This window comes from Bombus affinis, chromosome 2, assembly GCF_024516045.1.
Source record: "Bombus affinis isolate iyBomAffi1 chromosome 2, iyBomAffi1.2, whole genome shotgun sequence".
NCBI classification, from domain to species: Eukaryota; Metazoa; Arthropoda; class Insecta; order Hymenoptera; family Apidae; genus Bombus; species Bombus affinis.
Window position 1 is genome coordinate 3,379,099 of NC_066345.1, and position 23,559 is coordinate 3,402,657.

Below are 23,559 nucleotides of genomic sequence, written 5' to 3' on the forward strand. Positions count from 1 at the left end.
AGAATGCAGTCGTGAACTTTCTACGCGCCTGAAAGAGAAAGATGGTTAAGTATGAAAGAGAAGCTGTACCGTTCAGGGTCTTCATCATCGCAAAGTCGGTAAGGCCGGTAACTATTATTGATTTTCCATTCTTCCCAACGGCGGGAAATGATCTTTCATTCGCTATCACACTGTGGCATATTCGAATTCCTTTGTATATAAGTCTATAGGAAATTATTTCATGTTCCTTTTTTTTTGTATCGGACTGTTGATAATTGTAGCAGTTTATTCGTTGTTATTGATTGCGATGATGAAGAGAAGGATAAACATATTTAGTAATTCTTATTATGTCATAATACTGACCGAAGAAATGGGCTTTGTAATGGACTTTATTCAAACAAGCTTTGGTGAAGTATCGACCGTTCAGAGGTATGTGTAACAACAGGTACGTTTGATTCTTTTTTTCTTCTTCACATTATTGCGAATAATAGAATGAAACGCTTTTAACATGGAAAATTATCGTTGTTAGACATTAAGTACGACGCAATTTTTGTGTTTAACGCATATAACAGTATTATTGCATTTTAGTTATGGATATTTTAGTTATCTGACTCTCTTGGTAAAAAATTAAATGTCGTACATAATGTGAACATTTAAATATTATATTTTACACATATTTACAAATTTTTCTGTAAAATTGTTTGCGAAATTGTTTAAATATTTGAAACATACCGAACATGATTAAGATATAAAATTTTACTTATTTATTAATGATTTACTTGAGGAATTACGTGATATTTATCAAGCAAGATATTACATCAATATACCTGTAAGATTATATAAATAGTTAAATTGCCGTTCTTTTATAAAATCTTTAGATTCTTTAGAAAAAGGAAATTCCATAAAAAATAAATTAATTATTTTTTATAGTATTGCATTGGTGTTATCAAATAGAAAATTCCGAGTTTTGTATTCATATGATATCTTGTAAAATTAAATACAATTAACTAAAACATTGAAAAGTTGCATACCAATCGATACTAATCATAGAATGTGATTTTTGAAGTAATTTTATAATTTAACTCTAGAGTATAGAGTTAAATTTTATAATTATTTTAGTTATAATCTAATCGAGATATTTTTAGTATCGTCAGAAAACTTAGATTTTTACGAATTTTTTACAAGTACGCAAAAAATCTCTTATCCGCTATACTTTACAGAGCTTTCCTAAAAATACCAGCGAGGAAGTGTGTAGATATCTAAAAATAAGCTTCCGTTTTCTCTGTGATATAAATATGAAATTTCTATTGTAAGCATACATCTGTATTTCATATGGTATATTTCAGGCAGAAGATATCAATTTTTACATGCCCGTTCATTAAAAGGAAGAAGAAACAAATCGTATAACACCGAATATTATTAAACAAATTACACGAAGAAAATATTATCACGAGATACACGTGCGTCATTTCAAAAGAAGATCGTCCTTATCCATACGTTTGATTGCAACAGTAAGTAACAAAGTCTGTTGGAGAATAGTCAACAATTTCGAAAAAAGAGAATTTCAGGAAACGCAAAACAGTTTCCTACGTTTGCCAGGAGCGTTGTCGGCGTTGGATGTTAAGAGATTGGTGGAGAACGGGGGTCGAAAATAACTAACAAGTCAAAAGAGGAAAGGAGAACGATTCGACGGCTCTTCCGAGAGGTAGGGGGTGGTTCTCGCTGGTTCTCCGATGCTTTCGCTTTTCCGAGTCCAGTGTGTTTCGCCACCCAAGAAACCCGCGTGCCTTGCGTTCGAACGCGAAGGTAGGTGCTCGTTGCTGTGATTGTCACGCTTCGCATTTTCATCCTGTAAACTCAGAATTTCGTGACCCAGGGGATGATTTATTTCACAAGCGAAACAGAGAAACAAAAGTTTATCTTGGATTCTTCGAAAAATCGAAATACGTATCTACGAACGGATCCTGTTGAAGCAGTATAGAAAACCGAGGAGTTTTTAATTTTGATTAATTTTCTCTACATTTTTTATTTCAATCAATTTTTTAATAATAGTACGTAGTATTTTATAGAGAAAGAAATACACGTGGTATAGGTTTGAAGTTTATCGCGTTTCGACGTAACGACTTGTCATAACACATACGCGTCAAGGTTTATTACAATTTACAACTTACAAAATAACGTATGATATGTGTTACTATCTGAAAATTTTCGGTGATGACGGGAACGAACGAGAGTTTACGTGTCCGCGTATTTCACGCTAAGCAATACTATCTGACATTGAGGAGCGTATAAACTACAAATGATATTCGTACTAGGCTAAAATTATATCGTACATTTTATCTGTTTCACTGAAAGAATAATGTATTCTATTTTATTTATTTTATTTTTCGTAATAACTTTTCACGTTTATCATAAAAACATCAGAAAACTCCCGTTTATTTTATTATCGGACGAATCGTTTATCGTACAATTTAAAGAATATTCAAATATTTGCTTGAAACATGAAACGATAAGAAACATATTCCGCCTGCGCCATTAACTTATCTACGTTTTGCTATCTTTTTCTCTATACTACATGGCAAATGAACAAAAATTTGTTTTGCTTCCGCCTTGTGCTTTATTTCCTTGAGAATGCCGTGTACCTTAACAGAGCTTCACATTTGCTATGAAAGGAAAAATCGTCAGTAGTCGACGTCGATAACGCGTGATTACGAAATCTATCGAATATATTGTATATATCAACAATTGTGTATCTAGTAATTGATTTCTCAAGCGGTCGTTGGTAACATTCGTTGCAAATGATTATTATCGACTACGACATTAGCGATGTTACCTGTATTAGACGGTAGACTCAGAACCGAGAAACGTTTTGTCTTCTCCTTTATCAATATTAAATCTCGAAACATGTACCTACTTACAATTGCCTCTAGGAAACATAACCTTTTCATTGCTATCGCTTTCGTTCTCCCGAACTCTAAATAAAATAACCAGAATTCACGTATGTACTTTATTTAAGATATATACTTACTCACAATTTCTTCTAAGAAACATAACCATTACATTGCTATTGCTTTCATTCATTTAAAGTCTAAACAGAAGAATCAGAGTTCAAGTATGTATTTTGTTCGAAAATTAAATTTCAGTGTTTGTCAATTTCATTATTTCGAATTTTGAAGAATGCTGTTTGAGATTTGAAAAAGTTCGTTGCAATATGAAAACGTAGCCAAAAGTTTTTACAGGCAGGACATTATTGTACAGTTAGCGCTAAAATAGATGACACAAACATATAAGTAACTACACAAGTCACACGGTTGTTTAGAAAACAAGGGCAAAGTTCCAGTTTGTTTCGAACATTTTTGGTCACATTGCCAGGCTACGTAAGATACTGGGAAGTATCTATATACTTATACACATATATATAAAAAAAATACACGATCAAACATTTTTAGACGTGAAACTATGTATCTACAAGGTTTTTTGGAAAACTGGCACGATTTGTTACTGCCCGACGCGACGTGACGATCGAAATCGAATCTTCACCAGCAGGCTACGATACAAGCATCGTCTAAATACCAACGAACGAGCTTGGAATAGATGTCAGTTATGTAAAGGGACGTAGTGTGGATTGTACGTGTCTCGAAAAACAGCGTTCGTCACAGATTTCCGAGACTAATTGTCGCCGAATCTTTCGAAAGGCTTGGCCGGCTTTCCGGTATCCGGTAGCGGCTATCGAATCCCCAATTCCGCTGTAATCTAATACAAGAAGTACCATTGGATGCTCCGGGTCACGAAGTGGAAAGAGGGAGACGTAGAGATTTTGCGGACGATGCAGATATATTCGGAGGAATTTCGTAGCAAAAATAACTACGGTAGACTACCGGTGGCTGCTCACTAGTGACGCGTCAAAGAGAATTTGAAACTTTCGTAAGATAAACGTGAGCTTTGCTCCTGTTTATTTTGTTCTTTGCTCTTCGTTTTTTAATTCTTCGCTGTTTTCGTCCAAGTTTCCGGTCATTAGCGACGATATAGGTATAACCGAATTCCAAACTGACATGAAGATTCAACTGATAGAATACGAGATCCCTCCACTCTGACAGATTCGAGTCATCGACTTTTGTGTATTACTGAAATTTACCTATTCATTTCATTTCTAAATGTTAGATCGAACCGTTCAAGATTTTATCCTAAAACAGGTGGTTTAAATTATATTCTATTCCTTTTGTGTAACTTGGATGCGCAAATTATATTCTTTTCTTTCTTCTTTAATAAAAAATATACTAAAGACATTTGGAAGTGGATTAATATTTTTTTATTATTTATTGGGGTAGCAATTCGATCAAACTTATAATCTTTTGATTATGTAATCGGGTTTTTTCGTTATTTTATGTGTGTGCGTGCGTGTGTGTTTTGTATTGTATAATACATTTCAAACCTGTTCTATTCATTTTCACTATTAGTTACACTAGTTATTAATTCTTTATTCGTATTCCACTTATCCTGTGTTATCATATTAGTTTGTGATAATACAACTTAAAGTTTTCAAAATAATTATTGCATTTGAGAGGTTTTATAAATGAGAAATTATACACATGTACAATAACTAGAAATATGAAAATTTTTATAGGATAACAAATTTTACTTTAATCGTAAGGGCAATCCAATACTTCAACTTTTAGAATTAATGCAATACAAAGGGCAAAATAATTTTTCATTTTAATTTAAATCTATCTTTTGTCTTTCATCTTTTTCAAGTAATTTTTACTTTAAGGACAGAACCAGCATATAAGTAAGATTTGGAAATAATTCCTCCGCCATTAAATATTTCTATGTGAAATTATCGCAAATTTAATGGATATTTAAATGTAAAAATTAAAATGGATATTGTACAATGCTGTTATCGAGAAATCACAAATATTTGAAAGACTTTAAACATTGTGAAGAATTAACGAATTTTAAAGATATTATTATAACTATCAATTATACTAATACATTTTATACTTATTGTATTCTTTTTTTAATTTTTTGTTACTGTTTCTGCTATAACAAAATAATTATTATAAACATATTATAAATTATACATGTTCTTTGCCTTCTTTTTTTAGATCTTACCACGCATCAGGGTAGCTGCTATTACATCCTTCACAAGTGGTTGTGTACACGGTAAACAAGACGTTTCTATTTCTAAAAGTCATATACATATGCCAGTGAACTCGAAGTATACGTGGCGAATTGCGGAGGAAATCAGTACTATAACATAGCGAGTCAGATGACGAAGATGTCCAATGACTATCACTTGCTCAGATTTCGCGGTTCTGACTGTCTCTCTTTCCGCACGATGACGATACACCCCTGTATATTTCTTGGCATGAATTTTCCAACAACGATCACCTCTGGTTTGGATATCGAATATCCAAACACTCAGCGAACGATCCCGAATCATCGAGGTGCGGCGATGATTCGTGACCTACTTTGTTGCGAAGTTGTTTGTATAATACTTGGTTACAATATGCGTTCAGTTCGACGATGAATCATCGTTGGCTACTGATATTTACGTTACGAGATCTATGGTCTATTCGATTTCATTCTTCCAATTATTCGCGTGCCAATCCAGGGTAATGTATCGTTGAATCGAGATCAGTAGGCACGTAATTAATTACTGACATAATTTCGACCAACAACAACGGCAAACTGCGCGAGAGATTCGTTGAATTTACTAAATTAGCCACAGATGCTAATTAATGTTCGATTAACAGAATGATTTAATCGAAATCCCGCGTTGGTTTGCCAAACGATAATTATATAAATGCCCCACTCATTCTGTCTAATTTGACCCACATATGTAAGCAATTTACGAAGGATACTGTGATACGCAGATTCGTGAACATTGTTCGAGCGACAATTTTAAGGTAAATAGTTAGCGTGACTAATAGCCATATCATAGATGTTAATTATGCCTATTTTTACTTACAAATAGTTACGTGCACATTTCTTTATGAAGGTCAATATTTGCGCATTTTACAAGTCGTGTAGCGTTATTCAAAGAAACGGGCTTTGTTTTATATTTCTGTATTTTTAACAAGGCAGACTGAAATAGGTAAACGAATAATTGTAGCAAATATTAATTCTTTGGAATATATTCAAAATGATTAAATACGGCCTAAATATTACTTATATCTTATATCTTATTCTTATTCTTCTTTTTTTTTATTATTTTCTTTCCAATAAATATATTTTCCTAGTTGTGTGTTAAAGTGAGCAACTATGCGTCGCTCGGACTTTTGAGAGGATAAATATTTTCAACTTTGGGGTTAGGTGTAGTTGAATCTCTCCTTGAGAAGTTAAATCTTCGTAAAATTATTTTTTTAATATTCATATTTTTCTTCGAATTCTCACTTGTTTAAATTTCACTTTACACATTCATTTCCCCAACATCTTTTCTAGGCTACCGAAGAATATTCAGTAATATTAACATTTCATTCACGACACCAATTTCGATGATTTTTTAATGTATTGCCAGAGGCATGACTCTAAACATCTTTTTCTTATACATGTAACCTGCGATCGAGCTTACTTCTAGAGATATTCGCAAAGAACTATCGATACCAATAAAGTGGAATTTACCTATAGACGACTTTTTTTATAGACAACACTTAAGTGCCAAACATCAGATTTTTTAGATGCGAAAAGAAGCTCCCCCGACTAAAGATTATTTTCAAAATTTAATTTGTTTTGACTATTGTAAGATCTTGTGTAAAATAATTCAAATTAAAAATTTTCTTTTTCCTTGCATTAATGTAATCAAAATTCATCAGCAGAAGAATGTGTAAAAAAGCCTGTATGTTCTACTTTTTAGTTGTAGAGAAAAATGAATGTGTCATTTATTTAAATTTGCACATGCTGAATCCTATTTGTCCCCAAATAACTTGTATAAAAAAAATATATTTTTTCAAGATCTTTTTATTTTTATTATAAAAGTATATTTTACAATGTTCCGCGTAAGAACTGAAAAATAATTATTGTAATATAAATTAATATAATATAAATATAATATAAATATTATTATATTAATTATACAATTGGTGATATTTAATGCCCATGTCTATTGTTTAACTTATATCGTTTTATACAGAGGCGATCTTGAACATACCAGTGGCATCAGCCTTTTTTACAATCTTTATTTACAAATTCAAGTTCAGATCCAATTATTTACAAATGGAAGTTGCTCTTAAAATCTGTACTATAATGTTCCCATTGGCATGTAGCACATTATATATACGATAAAAAGCAACATTTTTGCATTTTTGCATTTACATTGTTGTCTACAAAAAATCTTCAATTGTTCGTCCGTGACAGCGTACGCGCTTAATAATGCTGCTTCATGACGGCCGAATAATGTAACGCCCAACCTAAATCTAATTCTTATCCTTTGTTTATAGCTTTTGTATATAGGTTTTGGTTAGGTATCAGTTGCTGTAAAGTGGCCGTCAACCAATGCTAACCCATATGCTGTGGTATATATAGTGATACCTACAATTTTTTGCGAATATCTTGGAAACTAAGGCCGAGCGGCGGTTATATGTATAGACAAAAGTTGTTCAAAATGTTGATTTCCGCGACATATCTAAAAGTCATTGAAATCGGTGAGGTGGATGAGGTACTAATAATTACCGGATATTTATATTATTCATGTCAAATTTGATACGGATATGTTTACCGATATAGAACTCTTTACAGAATATATATATTACATAAATATTTTCACTTTTATGTACATACAGTAAGTTACAAAGTATTGGTACACCCTTTATAACAGAAGAATTTTTTTAAAATTAGACCAAACGATTTGAGCTTTTTTGAGAGACTAGAAAAATTAGTTCACTAGATAACGTGTAAAAGAAATGTTAAGAGGATTGAAATTGGAGGAATGGCGACGAAAGTAGAAAAGGTCACCTTGTATAACTTTTTTGTGAATCTATAGTGAAAATTTCAAAAGTATATTTTGTAAATTTATGTTAGTTATATTCATGTTGAGAATTGTATCGAAATTGGTCGATGCAAAAACAAGCTAAATTTATTACAGTAATAAGCTGAAAATTCCGAGAAAGTGCTATTTTTACCATTTTTAACCGTTCGTAGCTTATACCAGTATTAACCGATTTCGATAAAATTTTCAGCATGTATATGACTGATATAAATGTTCAAAATGTGTTGTTTAAATTTTTATTACAACATTTGTATAAGGAGACCTTTACTATCTTCATTGCCATTCCTACCAATTTCAATTTCCTCAACATTTCTTTTACACATCATCTAGTGAACTAATTTCTGTAACCTCTCCAAAAATTTCAAGTAGCTTGGTCCTATTTTTAAAAAGTTATTCGGTTTTAGAATGTAGGAATATTTTTGTGACGGACTATACATATATAGATACATGGTATGCTCTCTCTCTATATATGTACATATATATATATATACATACATATATTCTGTAGTCGATATACATATAATACAACATTACAAATGTTTAAAATATTTTCGAGGCACACAAAATTGTTAAAACTTAAATATTTAATATTATATCAACTATAGAAAATCTATAAAATTGTCACACGTAAGTTATTTCTTATTAGCAAAATTCATAATCAAATGAAAATACTTATAGATTCATAGATGAAATAACGATAACAGTAGATATAAATATCTACTTTCTCTCCAAATTTTAGAGTTTTATATAACTTTTTACGTAAATTTTGTCTTTTTGTTATTTTTCAGAATTAAAAGGTGATTGCGCAAAAGCACAAGCATGTCTGCGCAGAAGGCAATGTTCGTGAACAAACAATTCAACTCTCCTATCAATTTGTATTCACCTCAAGCAATACAGGAAACTTTAGATAGGCAAACTCAAGTTCTAGCTAATGGTGCAGTTGGGTAAGTCGATTTTTCTATATTCAAGGTTGATAAGTTTAACAATACAAATTGTGCCACCACTTATCATTTGCGTCGAAATCCGATATGCAGTGTAACTTTTGAAAATATCTTCTGTTCTCTGTTACGTTACGTTACACATGCCAAAAAGTAATTTACGTGGTTTTGGTTATATAACTATTAATAGAGAGAAAAAGCAATCCAATTTCAATTTCAGTATGTATAATCTATAGTATACATTTCTCAGAAACAACTATATAACCATACACTTCAGTAGTATATTTTCCCACACACTACATAATACACTTATAAAGTAGTACACAATTTATTTAATTATCTTACTTATAATATATAATTCGTTTTAACTAAATATTATGTAATACGATAATGTGATACTTTCGTTTTCATAGCACATTTTACATATTTTCCGGGTTATTTTACGAGTAAAAACTTTATTTTATTCGTTGTAAATTCTCCAAATGCTAAAAAATAATTGTACTGCTGATTCACAATGCTATAAGCATGCAGTAATGGAAAGAAACGCGTTGAACAATATCGACAAAAATAATTCTTCCCTCACCGAATAACTTAGATCGCTGAAATAGAAAATCACACGTTACCTCGATAAAAATCTATAATTAGTTCATCCTTTCTTTAATCTTTACAACTTTTCATAATATGTGCAGAATATGTCGTTACCATTTTTATTTAATTTCTTCTTCTTCGGCACATTATTTTCGTCGAAATTTTTGTCTCGTTTTATGCAATCTGTAGAATTTCTAGAATTCTAAAAGTTTGTTCAAGTTTAAAATGGCCCCTTAGTTTAAACTAGCAAACTAATTTAACAAAGTAATTATAACAAATGAATAATGAGCAATATATAAAAACTGATTAATCGAAACGTCAATCTGTATTACGTAAAAAGTCAGCCAACAATTTGTACATTACATTTAACCAGCCGATTCTAATTAAAATTGGCAATTTCGTGGCACACAACAGAATCCGGAAGTGTCTCTAAAGATGAATAGTTAAACACGTTGAGAAGATGAGAAGACAGAGGATTCATTGGCACCGCGACCACCTTGCGTCGATCAAGATAGGCTGCACCTGGTCCACGTGTGTCGTTTGACGGATTCATATCGATCCTCCCGTCAACGTGTGGCTGCTGACCGGTTGCAAGTCGATGAATCAGCCTTCTCGCCGTCATTGGCGAGTCGACTGTTATTTTCAGAAGACCGAATCACACGAGTTAGAAATAAACCCCTCTCGAATCCTATAGCCGTTGCGCAAAGTTCGCGAACGCTGTCGTACTTGACTTAGTTTCGCGTTTGGTGGCCTCGGTGTGCATGGTACACCACCGGTTTTCTCGCGCGACTTACGACTTGTCTTCTGTATCGTCAACCCTTTCCTTGTGATCAACATGCTCGCCCAAAGCAGGTGATACTAGCTGCGTTTATTCTTTGTCATATAATTGTATCGAAACAAATAGGAGGGATAAGTTTGGTTCGGTTTGAAGGAATTGGTCGAATTAACTGTGAGAAAGAATTACAGATATCGTAAGGTTAATCTTGATTCTTTTCTTCCATTGTATCGTGTGTTTGTTTCTTTTAATCTTTAATACGTAAATGTGTCTTTTCGCTACATAACTATCGCTACACTTCGTGTGTTTTACTTTGCACTACGTAATTGTATTGAATGTAGCGAAACGGATGATTGTTCGTTAAAAATTTTATAACAATCTTAATTTAGAACGTTTGGAGACGTTATAGGAATTTTTTAGAATTTGCTTAAAGGCTTTACTCACTAAAAAACGCGCCGAACGTGAAAGTCCTAATTTATACTTTAAGGGCACTACGTTATAAGTACGTTCGCTTAGGAAGAGTTAAGTATTTTTAGGAAGAAGATTAGAATATAAAGAAAAGATTCAAGGCTTGCAAAAAGCGCAAATAAGAGAAGGTATGACAATAATGTATGTTCAGTGTCGAGGATATTATATTTTATCGTACAGCCGTTAGTCAAGGTTTCAGGTGAAAATTTAAACATAATTTAACTCTCAGCCATCTCTCTTGTCAATTCGACACACTTTTCTGGTAGAAGATTATACTATTCCGTCATTTACAGAACAATCTCTCGGTAGCTTTGACCTACGAATGAAATCTGATACCTCTGAAGGAGAATTAATGTAAGTGCGTGTGAACGACGAAAAGAAAAAAAATAATTATTTGTCTTTTCTTTTGATTCACATTCTGTCAATCTGATACACGAAGGATACATTAAGTTGCGAAAATGGGGGACAAATGAAGATTAAAAAATAAAATAAAGGTTATCAATAGAGATTGTGTTAGATTCTTTACACTTTTGTCTGTATGATGAAATTTATATACATATTCTTATTAATTTAATAACAATATCCTTCTTAGATAACGTTATATAGGACAGTTTAAAATAAATATACTTTTACTAAATATCGAATCCACAAATTGTGATAGTAAATAATAAAGATGAACTTACTAATTTGAGCATACAATGTCCCACTTATTCAGATATAAATAGCTATATTTTATGGCAGTACCATTTGTACTTCGCTTGTTAAAGTTATTTTTACTATGTAATATAAATAGAAAGTTTGCCTGATATTTATTGGTGAATAATTTAAATAATAAATATGAACTTTAATGAATTTTTCAGGATCGATTTCAATCAACTCGCCAAACCAGCGAATTTGCAAAACAGTGCGGTCCTACGAATGCTTGAAGAGGAAGAAGCAAGGCAACGAGGTGGTCAACCTAGTAAGTAAATAAAGATTATCCGAGTTCTTTCCGAGAAGTCGTTTCTTGTTACTAAATCAGCGTCTTTTCAATGTGACGTTATCTCTAGAATAAGACAGATAATATATACGTGTATGTATATTGTACATAGTCTGGTAAATGACCTCACGTGATCATGTAAAATGTAAATGATCTCGTATAGAACGTCCTCTATTACGTCTAACTCTAGAAAAACGTCTGTTATTTGCCATTTTTTAATACATTGAACTTTCTCGAGACGAAGTTAGAGTAGGTTATAAAGTAACTTATACAGGGTGTCTCCGAAATCATGGTGCAAGCAGTCGGGTGATGATTCCACTTTCAAAAATAAATTGGAAAAGAAGAATAATATTTGTTCGTTTAAAGCTTCGTTTTTGAGAAAAATAAGTTTGAAGATACGTCAGGCGTCCATGTACCAATTGTAAGTTTCGAGGTCATTACTGTCATCTTATTTTCACAATGTCCGTATTAAAAATGATTTTATAAATAAGGATAAGGATATTACTCTTTAAAAATCGTTTTATTAACGTAACAAGTGTTCAAAATGTCAACCGCTCCATGCATAGCCCTGTCTGACTAAGTTATCATCGATACGAGCAGAAAGAAAAGTCGGATAACTCGAAACTTAGAATTACCACACGGGGCAGCTGACGGATCTCCAAACTAATTTCTCTCGAAAACGAAGGCTCGTTATATTCGCCTCAATTCTTCTTTTTCGACTTATTTTTGTACACAGAATCACCATCCTGCTTCTTGTACTATGATTTCGGAGACATTCTGTATATTAAATTTATTTTACAAACGATTTCAAATTGTTAAAAATATCGTTTATAGTTATCGCTTATAGTTACAATTATAAGCGTAGTATATTAGAAACTCAGTTCCCCAAATATTTTTCAATAGAATGCAAATAGTCATTAATCACTTTGTAAATTCGTCGATTAGTTTCTCAGAATTTGCACATCACTGTAACGAACAATTTTATGTTCGACATAAAATAGAAGTGTTATTCTCCTCGTTTCAAGTATCTGGCTAAATGTCAAACTACACATGCAAATAGATATTTCTTTAACCGGGTGGGTTCGAAATATAAACTTGAATATTTTGTCAACTGATACCATAATAATTAACAATCATACAATTGTACGTGCTTTCTCAATGTATCAGTCTATACGTTTACATACATACATACATGTAATGTAATTTAATATAATTCATTTCTAAGAAACGACTTCAAACCAATGTACATAGAAAAAATAACATATGCATTGTATAAAGGGAATTAATCGAAAGATTTCAGCCACCGAAGCACCAAGTCGCGCATTAACCCAAACGAAGAAGACTAACAAGAAGCGAATCTTATGCTGCAACTGCTAATCATGAACCAGGGAGACTAACATCACTTTCAGCCAGTTTAACGTATCTACGGAGAGGTGAACACTAACAATGTCACTTGCACGACAAAACTTTGATCGGTCCTTTCTTAATCCTTAACTGCTATTAACAGATTCTCAAGTATTCTAGAAACCTATAAACATCTTATTATGAATATTGTCATAAGTATATTTTCAAGTAATACATGACATTAGATGGTGGACTGGAAATCACAATGGTGTACTTATGTAATTTAAAATTCTGAGAATTTGAATTTAATCACGCGTATTTCAATTCTTAAAAGTGTTACCCTTTCAGTTTCATAGTCGACTAAGTTATAATTTTACTTTCTGCTATGACATATTTTCATGTTTTGGAAATATGAATATTGAATAATGAGATTGTGAGTTTCTCATAATATAATAAATTAGAATATTATTTTATACAAAAAAATTGTGAATTGGCTTATACTACTATTTTTCTCAAATAATTAAATGTCTTACTAATCCCCAATTATATAATACACACACAGATGTATATATTGTAGTTTAAAGTGTAATTTTATAATTTTAATTCCTTATTGATATATGTTGTTACAATTTCACTAAAGAGTTAATACATTTCCATTTTATCATAGCAGTTAAGTGTTAAGTTCTGCTTGTTATCCTTGCTTGGTGATCTTTGGCCTCTTTGCTTTTGTTGTTTCATTGATTAAAAACAGTCTGTTTCATGAGCAGTGATAGTAAGTATGATTACAAATATTGGTCTTCTTCTTTTCCTCCGATGCCCTTGTCACCTGCTTTTTTCACAAGCCGCAGATAATCATCTTGTTGCTTGAAATTTGCTGATTTGGTAGCTTTTTGATAATTAGATAATCGTGTCATTATTATTTACCTACAATTCGGCTATTTTTTACAGTTTCTATTGCTTGTAATTATAATTGTTCATTCTTTCTTTGTAGGATTATAGAAACATGCATATTATACTTGTTTTGAGAAAAATAAGTACATCGACCATCGAAAACAATTTATGTAGAAAATTGTTATATCTAGACATTGTTGCAAAAATGTATCGTTAAAGCCATAATTATTTTCACCTGTGAAAAAAGTCAGAGTTCCTTTGCTACTGATAATCCTGGCTGTCATTTAAATCGTTGTATAAAATGTTAAAATCCTCAAAGCTAACTTGGGCAACTATCTCTATCTATGTCTATCTTGTATCTAATTAAAATAAGTTAATAAAAAAGCGAGAGTCATTTGTTGAACAGTGATCCTTCTGGAATTCGTAACATCTTCTCATTCGCGTTAATATCAATCCCCCACTTACTGGCCAGTTACCAAGAATTCTCTATAAAATCGGTGACTAAAACGATCTACAATAATGAAAGGTACAGGTGACTTGGAGGTAGCGTCAGTTGTTGGCGAGTATCCGTTTTGGCAAAGTCGTATCCTTCTTCTTCTTCTATTACTTCTTCTTCCCTGTAGCTGAGTGAACTTTTTTGTAGAAAGACGTGTGAAACAACGGTACGTTTTACGGAGAATATTTCAAATTGCCAGCTGCCAGTGAAAGTTTGACGTGTGTATACCCGACGTGTGTGTATGATTTGTAATACTGTTTCGTATGTGTCATGCAATTTTCATGATTTTATTGTGCCAGGAATTTACCGTGTTGTAAACTGTGACTTGTGGAGTGTCTATTGAATACGAGGAAATTACGTTTTATAATATAGCATTTTATAATATATTACATGCATATATGTAATTATACTCCAGATTATTTTTTTTTTTTTAGAAAAAGAATTGGCGTTTGTTATTAACAAAAGCGTGTTTTGTGAAACTGTATTAAAACTGTGTATACAACGGTACTCGTTTCATAAAATTACGTGGAAAGTCGAAGATTCTGCGAACTAATGGAATATAGGCAATGTTGCTTCAAGTGTGATTAAATAAACAGATATCTTATATATTTGAAATGCGATAGCGAACACCTGTCAAGACCAGTAACGAGATAAATTTTTGACTGACATAAGTTTAGGAGTATATAGTTGATTTTCTTTCATAAAATCTCAGTGAAGATTGTGTCACTATCGAAATAATACATCCAAACATTTAATCAATAGGAATTATTTCACGAGAAATATTTAACGATTTTTCAAGCAATCTACCAATACAGTAATACTGACAAAATAATTTCAAAATAGAAACTTGAATGTGTTTTTTTCGTGCCGAGCACCTGTTGAAGTCTTAAATTATTTAGATTTATATCGAAGTAAATTAGTAAGAAATTCGTTTCTATTTCTATAAAATTATTTTTGTATCCATGGTCTCGCGTTGATATCCAATATTCAAGGCTCCAAAACCAAAGAACCTAAAAATACAGCAAGGCTGGGCCGAAATTGTGAAAATTCTTCAGCAATAATCGCGTAAATATAAACTTGGCCAGTACCACGTTGCGGTATAGCAACGTGAATAATAATTCGCTTTATTGACGTAATAACGACTCTTTTCCACGCTTCTTTTTTATTAAACACGGGGAATGAAATTTGATCCAGCGTTCCCAGCCAAATGCGTCGATACACTTGTTAAGTATGAGATACGATGACAAGTAATGACGATGATTTGTACAAAACTTGGGCAAATTTATACAAGCTTGTATATTTTATTTGCTTCAAATATCTAAATTTCTGGAGAATAATGAAATTTTAGAATAATAGGGTAGTGAAATGAAATTATAAATATCTACATTTCTGATGAATATTGAGAAGTAGAATGAAATTTTTGAAGATGTTAACACCTATTTTATAAATACATGAACATTTGCATACGTCATGGCTTAAAATTAGTTAACACACAACATGATGCATCAGTGCACATGCCTTCTCGGTCAAATCACCTTGTATAAATTACAAATAAGCTTTTGTCAACTTCCCAATAGCTTTTCCTGAAGATGTAAATATGATGCATTTATATGTCGGTTACTTAAAATTATACAATGCCTTCTACAATACATATTTCAATTTCGAATCAGGCATTTCGTCATTACTATCCGAACTCAAATAAAGAATTAATTTAAACTTATTTACACAAATCTAATTATTGTACAAATATAATACATACTGATCTTACTGATTATATAGCGTAAATTTCGGTATTTATATACGTATATATTCATTTATAAACTATATATATAAAATATATATATATATATATATTTGGTAAATGAGCATAACAAATTCCAATCTCGAGAAATAGTTAACAGATTATAGTGAATATATATAGTGATTATAAACAACAATAAACAATATAATAATTTTGATAAACGTTCCTTTAAGTTCAAAATCGAAAATTGATTTTCCTGTAGCGTTTAGTATTTGTCAATTTGCTGAATAGAAATTTGACAGTGAACTTTCATAAACTTTTCACTTGCTCCTTTTCTTTTTAGAACATTCTTTAGATTAGTAAAGATACTTTCCATGTTAAATACAAATAAGTTACACATATCGTAAACTAAATGTAAATACACTGTTTTCTTGTTACAAGTATTCCACAGTGTACAACTGTGTAATTAATATAAACAAATCGCCACATGTACATGTATTTTTTATAAATTAATATAAATAGGTAAAGATAACAGATACATTTTACAACTCGTATCATAATAAAAGTTATTTAAATTATTTGCAGGACTTAAGCGCGTAGCTTGGCCTCCACCTCCGGAAGATCAGGATTTGGATTTCGTGGAACAAGGACCCGTACAAGCGAAGGTAAATTTCACCATTTGTAAGAACCTTGTCGAAACTTTACGTATGCTTAATAATGACACTGAATAGAGCAACTAGCGTTAGATACCAGCGACTAGTGTGTTTCTATAGAATAAATTAGTGATACTACCGAACCATAGTTCTAGAACTTTGCACATACTCTACGATCTACAACTTTAGAACACGATTCTGTAACTGCAATGACACTTAGATATTTATCGTAACGAAAAACGATAGACTCCTGCACCTTTGCCCGAATTACATGTGATTTTTGTCTCATTTTTTTACCCGCATCGTCGTTGCTTGCCCGTGCATCTGTTATGCGTGCATCAAAGGTTCCTCATTTTATGTTTCTCCTCTCTTTTTCTAAACGAATGTGAACTGTTTCTTCCGTGCTTGCTGTTACACAGTAAACCTCCGCCCAGATTAGTCAAGTTACCTAAACTCAAACAGCTTGTAGTGGCTAGGAAAACTATTGCCACATATCTATTGCATCTATATGTATATGCATTAATTAATTAAAAAATAAATAAATAAGATATATAATATTTTATAATTGTAATATTTAATTATAGTACCACCTGTGAGAATGAAATATAGGATTTGAAAAAAAGATGTCAATACATTTTGTAGCCAGTGTAAATTTGAGTAAATTGAAATCTCTTCATCAGCGTGAAACTCTCGTTCGCTTAACGTAAAGTGCACTTACTATGGTTAAAGAAACATTATTCAAAATACCTAATTTCAAGTAATTTGAAACATTTTACTCGTGTGAATTACTTCTGTTATTTTATTTTCACTTGGAATATATACAATACTTTCATGTTTCAAATGGTTCAAAAGTTAATTGCTAAGTAACATCTACTACTTTTCAACTTTACACTCGATCACACTTTAGTTAAACGTATGATTTAGAATGGTCCAACTATGTACTTATACTATGCACGATAGTATACGATATCTCTCTGTTATGTTTATAATTATAATTGATAATTGACATTATAACTACATACCTCCTTTTTATTTTCCACCAAGTATTTGAAATTACTTTTGAAATTAGATTGTTTCAACTCAAATGCCTTGAATTCAAGTAACTTGACTATTCTGGACGAGGCTTAAAGGTGAGATTTCCTATAAATGTTAAACATTTTCGTGTGAATTTTGGACACAGCAAACCAATCACATGATTACAATACACTTAGATGGCACAAGAAAGATTTTCCTGTAACGTAAGAACATATGATTCGTTATCCAATCGTTTTGTAAAATATAACTTCCGAATCTACAGTTTAAATACGCCAAAGTTACTATAACACTTATATCTTTATTGCAGACATTAAACAGCCATATGATAAAAATAAGCGATAAAAAACACGATAACCAACTTTTTTTAGTGGATTATAATATTTCAATTACAGAACAAAAGACCGATACGAGATCGATTTTAGTACCATTTTAGAACCAATGCAAAAGCGTCAAATAGATAAAAGCAATACAAATACCGATACAAGAAACAGAAATTTCGTTTCCTTGTCTCATGACAAGTCTTTAGCCAGTTGGTTAGAATATATCCCAAGTTTGTTACTGCGTGCTGTCGCAAGAGTTAGGAGACTGAAGAGAACGAAGCCATACGAGATACTGGAATGAAAAATAAGGAAATGGAGTGGAAACATTATTGAGTGTTATCCGTACGCACCCTATATCCACATTATCAAATTTGCTGGTTGACTCGGCAAAGCCAGTTGCAAACGTAATATAGATATTTAAAAAAGAATCCTACGACAGTTATTCAAGTTAAAAAAAGACTACGTATTGTTTTAACTCTTGGCAATGAAATACATTATGGAAATGAAAATATGTTAAATCTCCGATAAAAATTGTACAATTTTATTGTTTTATCTTATAATTGTATCTTACAATTACAAGATTTGATTACATTGAGGATTACCAACATATTTGATCTTCTGTATTACTTGAGTTACTATAACGATACTTTTAATGTTTTAAATACTTTAGAATTCTACAGTAGCAGCATTAATACGTAGTTGGAAATATCGAATTACAAAAATGAAATCGAATTAAAAAAATTCATAATATCGAAATCCATATCGTCGCTGTTCTTAAAGCTTTTTCTCTAAATCGATGATATACATTATTTTATAAATTAACAAATAATTTATTTTATAAATCAATAAGTTAAAATTTATAATCTAAGTTATACCTTACTTTGGAAAGAATTGGATAAAGAATTATATTCAGTGTTTTACAAAGTAGGAAATTTTGTGAGAGAAGTTTATATAGGAAATCTCAGTGTAGTCAGTTTATTTGCGACTTCGTGCACGTGTCCCGACGACTGTGATACACGTTACGTCTGCAAATCATATACATAGTATTAATACAAAATGTGAATATGCATTTGACGACGCGGTTGACTACACCATCATGGATATCGAGGCGGATATCCCGAGACTATTTCTCCAAAGAAACGTGCCTCAGTAACGTGCTCGAAACAATTCGAAAGGATGATTAGAGCCGGGCGAGCAAAATTCACCGTTCGATGCCTAGATTGGCGATACCTACAAAAGCCTCTGTTTTCCCTTTTATTTTCCCTCCGAAAGACTCGTGGAATCGGTGATCTCGCCTCGTACCAGAGCAGTCCCTCGTCAGGTTCATCACCCCAGCCGCCTTCGACGATCGCTCGTTCGTCGACTCGAAGTGCCGTTCCATCGTCTCCGTCGCCCGTTAGCCCTGGTGGAACACTACGACAACCGTCACACTTTCAACTTCAGTCAGCGCCAAAGGGTTGGCGACCGGTAACACCACCGGCTACTTCTCCCATCTCGCAACAACCGATACAGCCGAATTGGTACAATCAGCAACAACAACAAGATCATCGTGCTCAGGTAAGTGGTCAAAGCATAGGTGTCGGCTTCCGTTACATTGTGCAAGCAGTGCGTTAGAATTATTCGAAGGGCGAATAATTGTATTTTGTCATAGGAATTATTGAAGAAATTATTGTTGGAAAGCGAAAGGGCAAGTCGAAAGTGACGAGTAATTAGTTTCGTTTTCAGAAATAAAGACTACTGGATTTAGTAAGAGCAAATGATAAAAATCTGCAAATATTCTATTTCTTCTCGTATAATATTTTAACTGTATAGAATTGTAATATACATTTTTGATTGATACGATCTATATTCCACTTGTTTTGTACTATCTAGGTATATTTAAGCTACATCCGATTACACATTTTGTAGCATTTTTACTACTACTTTTTGCGAGCATATTTTGCCTGATTTCGCCTGCTTTAAAATGGGCAATTCTTTATTTTCCATTGATACTTTATCATAATATTCAACGTTTTCAACAATAAATATAGGTGATAATATAGATAGAAGGATTGTAAATTGTGGAAATAATTGTATTTGTGAAAAATGCTTTTTCCTCCATAAATGATTAGATATTATTTTAAATTCAAAATTAAAACTAGTTGAGCAATCACAGAAATGAGAGGTGGCATACTTTTTAAAGAAAATTAGAAACAGAAGAATAAAATTCAAAATATTCTTAATTTCTCTCATCAACTTAATTACGTATAAATCTATAAAATTTTATTCAAAGTCGACACCTATGTACAGTTGAAAAGTTCAACAGGTGGATTGCTTCGCAGAAGACGTGTACGATAACAAGGAACTTACTGTAATTTCCGAGTGTTTTATGTGTACCTTCCTCCACTGTTCTGGAAACAAGCGTGTAGTCAACGGCTGTTATAATACGAGATGTGTCTCCTTTGGATACTCGATACGTTCGAAAAATCTATTGCATCGCGATTATAGAATTTATAAGATTAATCTGATCATGTTGTTAATTACAGCAGCATCCTCAAGATTATAGTTCACCACGACTGGCACAAACTCACGCCCCTGCCGTTTTTGAAGCACCACCGTCCACAATCACACTTCGCCCGGAGCCTCCAATCTCACAGGTAATACTTTTAATTCAAATATTTCCAATTAACTCTTTGTACATTCGTATATATGTGCATTTTGTACGTTTAAACTGGCATTACAAATAGAAAATTATATTAATCGAGACTCCTCGGCGATCAGTTGTCGTGTATAGGACTGGATTATATGTATACATACGATATTTTGCCGAACTAGAACAAGACAGCGCGAGTGAAAGAGAAAGAGGTGCGAAAATCGACTTGATGAAAAGAAACACATGTTAGACAATGGTGGTTAGGTTAGACAATGTTGATGCAACAACGGAATTTTTTCATTTTCAATCTTTACTGAATAAAACTTTTACCAATGTGATCGAGAGGTTTTTCTGATTAAAACAAGATGAGATGATTTGGAGCATATTTATCTATTTAGTTACATTAACTTATTTTCTTCCGTCCATTAAATATACTTGTAAATGTGACTAAAACTATACCATGTTTGATCTCATTTTAATCAGAAAAATCTCACAAATACATTAACAAATATTTCATTTTGAAAAAATCAAAAATAAAAAAGTTTCGTCGTTGTCTCATGGACGACTGAATTCGGATCAGATTACACTACTCAGCCGTCGAGCTTTACAGTGTACCAACGGTAACCTTAAATTTAAAGGAGATCTTAAATTAAAGGAGATCTTCCCCAGTAGTAGAAATATTGTAATAATATCGATAATAATGGATGTGTACAATAGTGGATGAAAGTTTAAGACGTCATCTTTTTATGAATTATGGCGCTATACTATAAATAATGAATAACCAATAGTCCGCAACTGTCCGCTATTAAATTGTACTCTAAAATAACACCATTTCCAAGTGTATTGTTCATACGTATACTGCCCAGTGCTTATGCGCCTGAGCAGAAGCAATTCCCAGTTTCCGATTTTTACGACCGAGTATTGGATTCGTCCGAAACTTCTCCGAGGCCAGAATCATGAAGATATGCCCGAACGGTTCTTACAAAAATATTCAGATCATTTGTAGAGTAGACTTCGTTTTAAAAATCAGTAGCAGTTCGAAAATAATCCTTTAATCCGGATAAGCGGTGGATGCAGTGGTTTATCTTTGCTGTAGTTTTTTGGTTCATCGTAATAACATCCATTTTTTGCTAATTTTATAACTACCATGCCTGCTTATGATCTGTCTCAGATGTTCCAATAATATTTGCTATATTTCTACAAATATCTTTTTCTTCTTGCGTAGTAATGTAACCATTTTTCTATCTTCTGAGCGTAGATTGCTTTACCCACGGTTTTCATTTAAATTTAGAAATTGTTATTTTAAATTTAGTATGTCAAGTTAAATAGACTTATTATCGTTCGATTAATTCGAAGCACCGCTGTGTTTGAATTAATTAATTAAAGTTCACAGTAAATACCACATGGAATCGTTTCATATTCATCCTCTGAAGTACATATTGTTCATGTTTTGAAAGTCTCGTCGTCGTTCGTAGCTAGAATGTGAGTGTATATGTAATAGCAAGGACAACTTCGAACTATTGATTATGTAGCATCTATAATATAGTGCGATAATCTATCAGAAAAGTAGTCACCTTAAAATTTGTCTCCCATGTATTTTGTTACCATGTATGATATATTTATACGCGTGGGTATTTAAAACTTAGATATATGTATGTGAAATAGAGATTTTTCATTTCGAATAACGAAAGTAAATAAAATAAAATAAAGAAAGAAACGAAAGAAAGAGAAAAAAAGAACAAAATAAAATTGGGTATTCCATCCACGCACGTTCCTTATATTAGATACATCCTAGTTATAACGCTATAATTTCCGGAACTAGTATGAAATAATACAGAACGCCTGGCATGAGTTCAATCCTGAAATATGTGCTACTCTCACGATTTTCGAGGAATCGTTTATCGTTTATCGTTTAAAGTTTACAGTCGTCGGTTCCTCCGTTATAATTCACTTGCGAAAAAATAGTTCTAATAAATATGACAAATGTTTCAAATATTTCGAATCTTGTATGTACAACAGACATGAATTATGTGCGCAAATTTTTCTATCTCTTTCATTCGCAATTTTGAAAAATTATTTAGGTCGTAAATACGTTATTTAATTGTACGTAAAATTCTCAAGATAGAGTTCATTTCTGCACGTTGCGCTGATGTAATCCAGCAAATTATCTTAGAAAAATGATCAAAATTGCTTTTTGATAAAAGAATTTACATTTGTTTCAAAGACATCAATTTGTAAATGCTTTAACTCTTCCAACACTCGATAATTTTTAGATTATGGGAGAAATCTTTTTTAATTCATCCAGAGATTCACCTTATCTTAAATAAACGACTTATACGGTTCCAAAAACAAGATACATTAACTTCGAAAAATGAAACGATCGGAAGCATTAACGGAATGATCCTTGGCCAGTTTGAATCGCTTTCATGGACATACATGTCTGTAATAATAGTGAGCAATTTGGTCAATATCTCTGATTTTTTGAAGCTTTGATATGCTAAGACGGGCTATCTAAATAAGCAAAATATCACAAGAAAAGTGTTATAAACAGTTGTACGTATGTACTTTTAATTTCACTTTCGAATTAAATCTAAGCCTAACCTCAATCTAGAAGATTTTTATTCCGCAATTTGCTCGCTAGAGTTAAATCTAACCCTAATCTAAAAAATTTCTCAACAAGCAAAACTGGGTTGTATTAACAGTAGCATTAATCCAGTACTTTACTGTTTCACCTTA

General features: G+C 32.2%; 1 protein-coding gene and 2 long non-coding RNA genes across 14 annotated transcripts in view; 1 reads left to right on the forward strand and 2 right to left on the reverse strand.

Moving 5' to 3' along the window:
• The first annotated feature begins 27 nt into the window (after positions 1–27).
• LOC126913791 (probable serine/threonine-protein kinase samkC) overlaps positions 28–23,559 on the forward strand; it is a 25,605-nt gene continuing 2,073 nt past the window's right edge. Inside the window, exons 1-10 of one of the 12 annotated variants that reach the window (XM_050717048.1) lie at positions 28–98; positions 348–424; positions 1,326–1,490; positions 1,562–1,785; positions 5,082–5,139; positions 8,752–8,907; positions 11,593–11,693; positions 16,769–16,848; positions 19,464–19,748; positions 20,720–20,827. In XM_050717048.1, coding sequence (XP_050573005.1) covers positions 8,783–8,907; positions 11,593–11,693; positions 16,769–16,848; positions 19,464–19,748; positions 20,720–20,827 — 699 coding nt within the window. In that variant the 5' untranslated portion in view covers positions 28–98; positions 348–424; positions 1,326–1,490; ... (1 more) ...; positions 5,082–5,139; positions 8,752–8,782. Of the gene's footprint in view, positions 99–347; positions 425–1,325; positions 1,491–1,561; positions 1,786–3,984; positions 4,009–5,081; positions 5,140–8,751; positions 8,908–10,172; positions 10,466–11,039; positions 11,087–11,592; positions 11,694–14,450; positions 14,506–16,768; positions 16,849–19,463; positions 19,749–20,716; positions 20,828–23,559 lie in introns of those variants that run through there. The other 11 variants (XM_050717043.1, XM_050717045.1, XM_050717041.1 and 8 more) reach the window with 11 other exon arrangements.
• LOC126913863 (uncharacterized) lies at positions 209–2,284 on the reverse strand. The gene is made up of 2 exons (XR_007709496.1): positions 2,151–2,284; positions 209–1,828 (listed from the first exon to the last, which is right to left on the reverse strand). It is a non-coding gene; the product is annotated as an uncharacterized LOC126913863 (long non-coding RNA).
• Positions 9,379–10,033, reverse strand: LOC126913866 (uncharacterized). Its single transcript, XR_007709499.1, has 3 exons — positions 9,853–10,033; positions 9,604–9,691; positions 9,379–9,500 (listed from the first exon to the last, which is right to left on the reverse strand). It is a non-coding gene; the product is annotated as an uncharacterized LOC126913866 (long non-coding RNA).